Source organism: Onychostoma macrolepis, chromosome 20 (genome assembly GCF_012432095.1).
Source record: "Onychostoma macrolepis isolate SWU-2019 chromosome 20, ASM1243209v1, whole genome shotgun sequence".
NCBI lineage: Eukaryota > Metazoa > Chordata > Actinopteri > Cypriniformes > Cyprinidae > Onychostoma > Onychostoma macrolepis.
In genome coordinates, this window is record NC_081174.1 from 25554023 (window position 1) to 25566025 (window position 12003).

Sequence of the window (12003 nt, forward strand, 5' to 3'; positions counted from 1 at the left end):
ATCCTCAGTACCCTTCACACCAACCGTTTAGCTACGTACATACGCTTCAAGTAAAATATTTTCAAACACGAACATTAAACAAAAATAGAATAATATCTTATTTTTAGGTCCTGTCCACCCACCTGCTGGGACATTTCCAAAATCACTTTTTCAACGACTTTCGCATTACATCACATCCAAAAGAAAAGAGCAGAATGGAGGAGAGACAGGAGGCGGAGATGAAAGGAACCGTGACCGACGGAACTGACGTCACTGGCATAATGTAAACTGTTGAGATGATCCATGGTAACAGACTCAGTGCAGCAACACCGCTCGCACAGACGCACGCACGGGATCCGACAGAAATGTCTCGAACCTGGATCGCAGCTGCACCGGCTCTCGCTTCTTACAAACGTGTTAGACGCGCCGTCGGCCTTTTAAACGCGACGCACCTGCCGGGAATCCAAAACATTTGATGTATTCCTTCTATAAATCTACTGTCAGTTCACAAGAAGCAAGGAAAGCAGCGAAATGTGCGGTTGAACTGCTGCTCATCTCAGCGCTTTCGCTTATTTCTAACAGACTACAATACGAGCAGATGATTTTAATCCGGATGAAATAGCCTAATGACTCTTGTGGATTAACGCCTTCATTGTCACACTGTAGTTTTTGCTTTATCGGGATCGAGGGATCATCTGCCTTTACCATTTGCCATTACAGTCTGTATATTACAGCCATAGTAATATAATATCGTGAAGATGGCGACTGGAGCGGGCTGGCAGCATTACTACAACCCCGCTGGCAGCGCTTCGACGGGGAAATATAACAGCACCTCCACTTCAACATCCACCAGCACGTCCTTCCCGTCTGGGTTAACCCTCGAATACACGCAGGACCTCCATCTGAAGATGAGCAAGAAGATTGCACAGCTGACCAAGGTAATTTTGTGCGCGTTTTGGGGATGCGTAATGCCATGTGTTGTGTTTGAGCGATGCGCATTGGAGGTGCCACCGGAGACCCCTATCCAAATGACAGCAGGCTGGCCTGCTATCCGGATTAACCCTAGAATGCATAATGGGGTCAAAATTACCAGATGGGGTGGAAAATGTTTTTATTAATAACAACATTTAACTTCGTGATATGCCAAGAGGATTTCACAAAAAGGTTTTATGAAAGTCTCACCAAAATCCTCATATTCCCTGGTTATCAAAATTAATAAGAAACTATATCATAAATAAATAAATTTACTAAAATTCTAACTTGAAATAAAATGTAAACTGAAAATGTAAATAATAAAAACTGTTATACAATCTCAATGATACTAAAATAACACTTGGTTATAGGTGTAGAAAATTATTATTATAGAAAATTAGGCCTCATAAAAGATTTTTGTTAATCTAAAAAAACATATATATATATATATATATATATATATATATATATATATATATATATATATATATATATATATATATATATACTTGGCTTCTACAGTACAGTACCAGTCACATCTGACATATCCAAAAGACATTACAAATAATACTGACAAATATATAATGTTCGTATGGGCCAGACCATGCAAAAAAGCAGCCAACAAGTGTGCTGCAAGCTACTCCTTAAATACTGTTTAAAAAGCATCCCTCTGTGCATCTCACGAAGGTGAGGGAAGCCCAGGGTTTGCAGAGTGACTTGAAAAGGCATTTTGATTAATTAACATTTTTTGGACATTACATAATTCCCACAATGAGAATTGAAAGTAATAATAATGAATGAGTGGGTGTGTCCAAATTTCCGACTGGCACTGTTCTAGTTCCCTCAAAAGGAAGCTGTGCAAAATCTGCCCAAAAGCCATCTTGTGTAAGATGTGCTGGTCCTGTCTGCAAGGATCATAGCTACATAATCTGCAAAGCCTGCTAGGCAAATTTGTATTTCTCACATAAACACATTATTTATAGCTGAATTTTATCTATGAACCCAGTACGGGTTGTTTTGAACCCCTTTATGTGCTCCTGTGGTTTCTGGGACGTGTTCTTTGGTCAAAGCTTGCTTAAATTTAATTTGTATATGCTTAATGCCATCATACTATTATTTATTTTATTTTTTTTAAATAATTTGTCTTCCTGAAAACATCTACATGCATTGATCATACTTCATCCTCAGGTTGGACATTCACTTGCATAAAATTGTGTATGTTATATTTGTGGTTTAATCTGTGAATATTATCAACACCTGCTGTTTAGTATGATCCTCTTAGCCTGACTGAGATATGGGAATGGCATGTTTCCAAAGCCTGCTTCAGCTATTAATTTTCAGGTATTGGAGCTGAGGCTTCCCACAGTCATGGACAACCTGGAAATATCAGAGTTGAGTTTGCAGACCTGGAAATTTCTATAGTGAATATACATTTTTTAAAAATTCTAATATTTCATAAGCTAGATATGAATGGTGTGTAGAGCTAAACTTGTTTAAGAGCTATAGTGATGTTCAGTTTGTGAGACAATCGTTCTTTTGTAATGAATTGGTAAAACCGGTTTACAGAATGGTGCGATTCATTTGTTGATATAATGATTGGATCTCTATGGTGTCTGATTTGAAGATTAATATTATAGAGATAATACATACACATACTCAAAGCCTCTATTTCATGGAAGGTCATCAGTTTTTATTGTGCGCCAATTGGTTTTTGGAGTTGGTTCTTTTGTAATGAATTGGTCAAATTAGTTCACAGAATGATCAGAATGATTCATTAGCGAATCTGTCAAATTGTTTTTTAATACAATTACTGGATCTGTACAAGTGCCTGCTTTGAAGGTTGGTATTATAGAAAAAATAAAATATACCTTCTTCACATACCCAAAGCCTCGCTCTATTACATGGAAGGAAAAGAGTTATGAGTTGCTTGCTTCTCTTGTAAAGAATTGATTAAACTGGTTCACAAAATTGTCAGAATGATTTATTAGCAAATTTGTTTTGAATCGTTTATTGATATAATTACTGGACCTCTATAAGTGTCTGCTTTTGAAGATTAGTATTATAGATAAATCAAATATAATATCTTCAGTCAAAGCCTCTATACTGTGTAAGATTGTTGATTTTTATTGTGAGCCAGTTGTTCTTATGAATTGGTTCTTTCATAATGAATTGATCGAACTGCTTCACAAAATGGTCAGAATTATTCATTAGCAAATTTGTCTTGAATTGTTTATTAATGTAATTACAGGACCTCTATAAGTGTCTGCTTATGAAGATAAGTATTATGGAGAAATCAAATATAATATCTTCACCCAAAGCCTCTATACTGTGTAAGATTGTTGATTTTTATTGTGAGCCAATTGTTCTTATGAATTGGTTCTTTCATAATGAATAGTTTGAACTGGTTCACAAAATGGTCAGAATGATTCATTAGCAAATGTGTCTTGAGTTATTTGTTGATATAGTCACTTTAAGTGCCTGCTTGGAAGATTAGTATTACAGAGAAATCAAATATAATATCTTCACATACCCACAGCCTCTGTTCTGCGGAAGGTTTTCAATTTTATTGTGTCTTGTAATGTACTTGTAGAAGCAAGGTTCTGGCAAGCCGTGGTCTGTGTTTGTTGTCTAACCGTAAGTAAAGAACTGGATCAGGAATACAAAGTGAGCAACAAAATACAGATTTTATTGAACCTGAGTCTTAACATTTATGTGTGCAACTTCATATTCCTTGCATCATAAATTACCATACAATTATTTAGTTCAGAAGATCTGCTGGTTTGTGACTGCCGTTCTTGCACATGCACAGTGACGCTGACTGAAGTTCATTCGTCCTTAGGGAGCTCGGGGTGCGCCTCATAAATGAGATTACAATGCTTTGGCTGAGTATTGATGTACCTGTCAGACTGTCATTAAACATGGACACCTGGGTCATTGCTTTTAAAGGATATGCGAGGCATGAGGAGTTGATGTGTCATCAAAAAAGTGTGCAGAGGATTTTAGAATTTATGATATTTGCATCGCATTACAATTCTTTGTGCTTTGTACTGGATTTTTAGCCCATCCATGGGTGTCATCTGTTTGTTGGTTGAGAAATTTTTTACTCAACCAAATGCAAATTACTAACTGCAAATTTTTTTAATTTTTTTATAGGTTTCGTTCCAAACCTATACTGTATGACTTTTTCTTCATTTGATTGAATGTATTATTTTTTCCCCCATACAAAGAAAGCCAAAGTGGTCCCATATGTGTGGTCTACTTGACTTTCAAAGTATATTTGTGTTTTCAAAGTATATTTTTATGTGTTCAGAGGAAGAAAGTAAGTCAAATGATGACCATAAATAAAATAAAATAAAATCAATTAACAAATTTGGGTACAAAATTTTGCATATTGTGCTATTGGATAAACCTTTTGCATTTTTGTGTGAAATGCACAAGGCAATTGAAATGACACTAAAAATGACAACTGAATGTAAATTTAAAAGAATATTTCACTCCAAAATTTTAATTCTGTCATAATGTACTCACCATGTCATTCCAAATCTGTCTGTCTTTCTTTCTTGATTTCTCGCTTTCTTTCTTTCTTTCTTTCCTAAAGTAAGAAAGAAAGTAAAATAATAACCATTTTCATTTTTGGGTGAACATTTACTTTACTGGTTGGTACAAAACTCTGCAAAGTTTGCACTTTTATCCTATTATGTCCAATAGCATAATAGGGCAAAGTTTTGATATAAGCATCTTTGTGTGATATGCAGCAGGCATAACAGCAAGTTTTATGCAGCTGGTTTGAGTAAAGCTGTAATGAGACCCCAAGATCCTGACTGAACAGTGTTTTAAGAGAAACTTTTTATCATTTTTATGTTTTCAACATTTTCTGCCTTTCACAGTTAAGTGCATTGTTAGTGCATTAGGACTTTGTCAGCCACTTCCTCGTGTGGTGCTCAAAGTAATTCGATAGACTCATAAAGCTGAAACCAGTCTCCCTGACTGGCCTTTTTCTCTCTGGTTATGGTTTATCTTGGCATCCACACTTCCCAATCTCCAGATGGGCCCAGTCTGGATCTCACAGCCTCCTGATGGGTATCAATAAACTCCAGAAACATCACATCGCAATTCAATTACCCCCCACAGATTGTTTATACGAAAACATTTGATGCTTCTTGCACAAATGATCTTTCAGTAGCTGGACTTCTGAGCTTTTTATATCTAATTATCATCTTTACTGAGCCGTTGAAGCCGTCTCTGTCAGTCTTTACTGTCTCTCTTACTGGTTGTTTAGTCTTTTTATATCTGTATGCTTTAGGAGATTGAAGTCTTTTTATGATGTTAACAAAAAATGGTTGGCATCCGTTTTGTCATTCTATAAATTAGATTTTAATGTCCCATATACAGTTGAGAAAATCTGCAAGATAAGACATACAATTGCATTTTGCTTTTCATTTTGCACAGCTCTGATTTAAGCTATTGCACAAAACAAAATAACTTTGTTTATTTTTTATATTATAAATTCTGCAAGAGGTTTATAAACTTAGGGGTTTACAAACTCACGTAACTGTAAATATTACATTTTAATGGCCTATACTTTGTATATTGGCCATACATATAAAAATATAAGGATACACCACTATTTTAAATGTGGCTGTAATAAAGAAATATTCCCCAATCTACTGTACAATTGTCAAACCAGTATCATTTTCTTGAAAAATGTTGCCCTAAGTGAGGATTTTTAATCAAGCTGCTATGCAGACTCTTAGAGAATAGTCTGTATTATTAGAGAATAATGTAGCCATTGAAAATCAATAAATCTAATAAGAAATACATAGCACCGCTATGATTCGCAAGTTGAGACAAAAGTAGTTCAAGCTTGGCTTTATCCCTTGGATATATATTGCGTCAAACCATTACTGAGAAGTATTCTTGTATGTTATGTAACATAATTACATATATTCACACTAAAGCTTATGCAAGATTGAAGGCCACGTTATAAAGTCTAAAGTATGAGTTAGGGGCGCATAAATGGGTCATTCTCTTTGAATTCACCATATTTTAATTAAGTTTTTTTTCCCTGTAACATGTTCCTCTTAAACGTCAGCTCCTTCAAATGACCAAATTAGCATGTGATTGTTGTGGGTTATAGCAGCAGGTGCTTCTGTTCCATGTGGCCTGGCATGTGAAGTCAGTTGTAACCTCTGTGTTTGAATCACGGCATGAGAGGAGGATGTGCGTGTGTCATAATCCAGGGGTTAATATGATTCTTGCGTTATCTAGGGAGGTGCAGGCCGCCTGCCGCACGGCAGATGGTGGAAGCCCATGGGCACAGGGGCTTATAGGTGCAATAGTGAATGTGAGGACTATAACAATATTTCCTTTCGGGAACAGCTTGCTTACTCTGATAGCACAGAGAAATGGCGCTGCACGCTTACAGTAGCTTATAAAAACAGAAAGCCTTGTTGGGAAATTGTAAATTTATTACTATGTTAATTCCCTATGCCAACCAGGTAGAAAATCAAGACTGGAGACTTTTTTTGAATGTATATTTTCTTTAGTTAATCAGCATGCAGCATACATAATTACCGGTACTACCTCCACTGCAAAACTTAGACTTTCACTTCTTAATGAGAGAATTTATACATGGAATGACACACCAATAGGTTTATTCTGCCTGAGAAGAAATCCTTTTTGTTGTTGATGTTGTTTACTCAGAATCCCATTTCCTGAATATTTCACCTTTGGATGTTGAATATCTTTCTTCTAGTAGCTTGTTATATCCAATTTAAGGAGAAAGTGGAGTAAAAAAGAGCCAACTGTCAAGACCAAAGCATTATTCCACAAATGTAACCGGTCATATTAACCTTCACAGAACAGTTTTTGGATTTGCACTATTGCTGGTCTGACCTCATTAAGTTAAGCATGCACCTTATGTTCAAAATTAATTGAAAACATTTATATGATCAAAAATGTGAATGTCATAAATTGAGGGGCTACTTGACAGTATAATCAGACATTCATCATAATCATGTGCAGATGGCTTATCTGTAAGGTAATTTGTCTATGTATGTATTTATGTGTGTGTATGCATAAATGTATATTATATTTTGAGATATCATTTTTAATTAGTAAATTATATATATTTTTTATTTATAATTATATTTATATTATGTATTTATATTTATATATATATATTATATTTATATTCCTTTTGCTGCCATTGTATTAAAATAGTTGACTGTAGAATGCCATGACTGATCACAATCAATTTATTATGTTTTTAAACATGTAGAACTGACACAATTAGATTTTTCTCATTCTAGTGACATGACAGAGGTTTTAGTTGGATATGTTTACTATTTATACAAAGCATCTGTTGTGCCGTTAGAATATCTATTCTAGATGATTTGTGACTATTAGACACAGTTAAATGTGGAGATACAGTTTGGAAATGGGTTTCACACTCCTTTGATGAGAACTCTGATCCATCATGGGTTCACAGCGCAGGTCAGAAATCACAGAGAACATTAAAGCAATGTTCACTCATGTGTGATCAGACAATTCTCTCCCTCACACACTTCCATTCATGTCAGGCGATATAATCATTGGAGATAATCCACTGAAAGCATGGATCTTCAACCTGCATCTACATCACTGAGCAACCTTGAATATTAAAATGCTTGTGTTTTCATGCCAGCGGATGGTTGTTTTATGTGGTCATGTAAATGACAGCTGTGATCCACTTCAAAGGATATAAAATGGGTGTTTTTGCTCGGTCTGATTCGGAAGTGTATCTCTGGTCCTGCCTTTGAGTCCCATGGTAATTTATACCCTTCTGAGCATCCAGAATACTCAGTGATCTGCTGTATATTTTAACCCTTGTGTATTAGCTTGAAAACTATTTTACATTTTAACATTTAAAGAAATAATTCAACCAAATGCTGACAATTTACTCACCCCCTGGCCATCCAAGATCTAGATAGGTTTATTTCTTCATCAGAACAGATTTGTAGAAATTTTGTATTGCATCACTCGCTCACCAATGGATCGTAAGCAGTGAATGGGTGCCTTCAGAATGAGAGTCCAAACAGCTGATAAAAACATCACAATATGTTGTGTGATCTTTAAGACCTTTTTAACTTTAGACCATTGCTTCTAACTGAAACATGAGTCCTCTATCCATAATATTGCTTTCTTTAGTAAAAAGTGGTCTCATCTGAATCAGGAGAGAAATATGCACAGATCAAACACAGTTTACAAGCCAAAACTGTTCTAAATAAATATGACGGTGGATTTTGATGTAAAAGGACAATTTTGTCATGTTTTTATCAGCTGTTTGGACTCTAATTCTGACGGCACCCATTCACTGCAGAGGATCCATTGGTGAACAAGTGATGCTAAATTTCTCGAAATCTGTTTTGATTATTAGACTGGATTCAAATTACATTTCTAAATAACTATTATTATATTATACTTTTTGGAGTCATAACATAACAGTAAAACCAATCTCTACAGAACTCTTTTTTTACAGACTTTTTTTTCGCATGCAGATAAAATCATTAGCATTCTCCATCATCGCTAGTTTAATTCATTGTCAAATGCGTGCACACAGTGCATATACATACACGCAGATACACTGCTCACTTTTTATTCAAATAGGTATTCAGAGCGCTCAGACGTGTACCACACCAACAACATTGTCCCACTTGTACAATATGCATTAGTGTGGGCAGCAAGATAATATAAAAAAATCTATATTTCTGCCAGAGCAATAGACACTCTGGCTTTTATTTCTGTGCTGGAAAAGGCCTGGGGGATAAAGACGCTGTGTTTGCATTATTGTAGCAGGTCAGTGCTGACAGGAGAGGGAGGCTATGCTCCCTAAAGCCCTGCGCTGCTGGGGCCCTGCTGTCTTCTCTGCCCAGCCCCTTCTGTCATCATCCTCGTCGGGATAAACAGTCACTGAAAACAGGCATGGAGGGCGGAGGAAAACTGAAGATAAAAGAATGTTTTTATCTTTTTTTCCACTCCTGGCAGCACAAATTTGTTTCAAGTGTTTTTTTACAGTGGAAATAAAGAAACTGTGTGTTGCTGCGCAGAGTTTTGTTGAGGGTTCTCTCACCTCAGTCAGACCCCCGACTGCCTGGCAAGGCCCAGTGGACCACAGACTTCACATTTCATTCATCTGAGCCGTCTGACAGATTCCTGTCTTTCGTTTTATATGCAGACTTCTCTTCCCCTGTGCTTGTAGAAAGTGTTGGGAGTGGTAAAATTTCCAGTTAGGATTGAGGGACCCAATATGTCTTGTCCTTTCACATCAGAAGGCGCTAAAAATTGTTAGCTTTGAGACCTCACACTTTCAGATCATCAACCACCTCCATCTTTCTCACTTGTTCTGTCACTCCATTTTTTCCTGTCTGTCTTTTTATCAGTAGCCACATACAGTACCTTATCGTTCAGTTTGGGATTGGTACAATTTTTTTTTTTTTTTTAAAGTAGTCTCTTATGCTCACCAAGGCTGCATTTACTGTATTTATTCAATATACTATAAAAATGGAACTATTGTGAAATAGTGCAATTTCAAATTACTGTTTTCTATTTGAATATATTTTAATATGTAATTTATTCCTGCTATGCAAAGCGGAATTTTCATCAGCTATCACTCCAGTCTTCCGTGTCACATGATCCCTCAGAAATCTAATATGCTCATTTTACTCAAGAACATTCATTATTTTAATCGCTTACTAATTTTGTGGAAATATTAATAGAAATAGAATTTTTTGTTACATTATAAATGTCTTTACTGTTACTTTTGATCAATTTAAAGCATCGAAAGTATAAAGTATTCATAAAAATAAAGCATAATTATTAATTAATAATTAAACTTGACTTGTTAATTGACTAATTTTTGAGCTAATATTTTTCTTCCAATTCTGAGTTTACATCTCACAATTCATTTTTTTTCCCCCTCACAAAATAAAAGATAACAAAGGTAATTGTGACTTTTTATCACACGGTTCTGAATTTATTTCTTGCAGTTGCAATTTTATATCTCTCAATTGCGTGTTTATATTTTGCAATTCTGATTTTATATCTCGCAATTCTGACTTTTTTTTTCAGAATTAGAAAGAAAAAGTATGAATTTGTGAGAGATAAACTCAGAATTGCAACAACAACAAATTATTTTTCATCCTGTGTGGCTTCTATAAACACTTCTTTGACTTGAAAATATGTTTCAGTACAGTTTTAAATACATTACCAAAAGTATGCACTTTCCCATGACTGACAGTAAACCTTTTTAGTGCATACAGTAGAAGTATGCAAATTGCAATTCAGCCCACGATTTCCTGCAGAGTACATATCCTGAACTCATTACTGAATGCGAGCTTCTGCCGTTTTGGCCTAGGGCAGGTTTTTAAGTCTACCTCTGCACTGCTACTGTAGAAGACACACAGTTGCACGCTTTCATACATACTGTGGGTCAGCCGAGTACATGTTTGACCTAGACCTTGACTGCCTTCACTTTCTCCTGTGGCCACACACAGGAGGTCACACCTGTGTGAATAGAAGCAAAAAATCTTAGCAAACTCTGGCTCTGCTCTGTGTAGATAAAGCTCTCCCACTCGTTATTATTTCATTTGGCCTCTGAGATGACTTCTTCCCATTCACTCGAATCAGCTTCTAGCAGGCAATCATCGTCCCAGTGCTATCGTGTTTCTGAATCGGCCAAGCCTTCAAGGTAAACGCGCAATCAATGATAAGAAGCTCATTCAGCTTTCTCCAATGAAGCCCCCTCACACATTTTGAACTGATAGGCTCTGAGCGCTGATAAATTGATGCTTGAATAAGAGCTATAGCCTGACGTCAAGTTGAAGTCTGTTAAATAGCATTTTGTTGTCAATAGTAAGGGAATTGCAAAGAATTTTGCTATTACAGTTCTGCTACTTGTTATCGTTTCTGTTTCCTTAATGGTTCCACTACTGATTCTTTCACTGTTGAGGAAGAAATATTTAAAAGAAAGAAACGCAGTTACATTGTCACATGATGAGATTGATTCAGATAATAAATGCATCGTTTAAGAGAATGGTTTTCATTTACACAGACGTTTTTCATTGTCTTTTTAAAGATGAAATAAATGCAATCCAATAACAAACAAAAAATGTGATAACATTTCATTCATTCATTTGATTTTAGAAAATATTTCTGAGATGTTGTTGTATGAACAACCATTTTATATCTCATGAGCCTTAAGAACATTGTAATTTTAACAGTATTATGCAAGTCGGATGTGTTTGGATCAATAAAAGATACTGTTTAGAAAAGTAATTCGTAAGGTCATCAGTCATCGATCACGTCGGAAGTGATCCGAATTATAAGATTCATTTGCACAGGAATCAGACTAAACTGAATGCGCTGTAATGTTTTGGTGACAAAAAAGAACTGCCATGCTTTTGGGAATCAGACCAAAAAGAACTGACTCAGGCGTTCGGGAATTTGAATCATGAATCAGTTTTAATTTACTAAAATGAACTGGCTTTAAATTTACAAAATTTAAAACTGCGTACTAGCATACTACTCTTCCTATTTTTACTGTATATAGCAGAAATAGTAATAGTTAGTACGTTTCCGAAATTTGCGATTCGCTCAGCAGTTGGACTAAACTGATCACGCTGTATGAATTTGAATCATTAAAAATAACATACTGTATCTGGTGTGGTGGAGTTGTAATACGGGTGGGTGGATGTAAGGTGGGGCTTGTGTCTCCCTGAGCAATCGCTTCTTAAACCACTTGCATCACATATTAGCTGAAATACATGCACACCTATTATAGACCTGTGTATGTATGTACAGTACGTATGTATATGTGTGTGTGTGTGTGTGTGTGTATATATATATATAAGGAGGTGAAAGGGAAATGAGAAAAAAAATTAAAATAAAATAACAAACACATATACAGGGTAAGTGTGCCGTGTGGGTGGGCTGGGTCTTTGGCCTGGGCTGCACCATACGTCTCACTGTTTTAATGCATCACAAAGTAGCTGAGACATATTCATAACACGACAA

At 35.8% G+C, this 12003-nt stretch overlaps 1 protein-coding gene across 3 annotated transcripts in view; it reads left to right on the top strand.

The window, feature by feature from the left end:
* Nucleotides 1–204: 204 nt before the first annotated feature.
* fam184ab (family with sequence similarity 184 member Ab) overlaps nt 205–12003 on the top strand; it is a 130422-nt gene continuing 118623 nt past the window's right edge. For 2 of the 3 annotated variants that reach the window (XM_058756364.1, XM_058756366.1), the window contains exon 1: nt 205–917. In XM_058756364.1, coding sequence (XP_058612347.1) covers nt 738–917 — 180 coding nt within the window. In that variant the 5' untranslated portion in view covers nt 205–737. The remainder of the gene's footprint in view (nt 918–12003) is intronic. The other variant, XM_058756365.1, reaches the window with a different exon arrangement.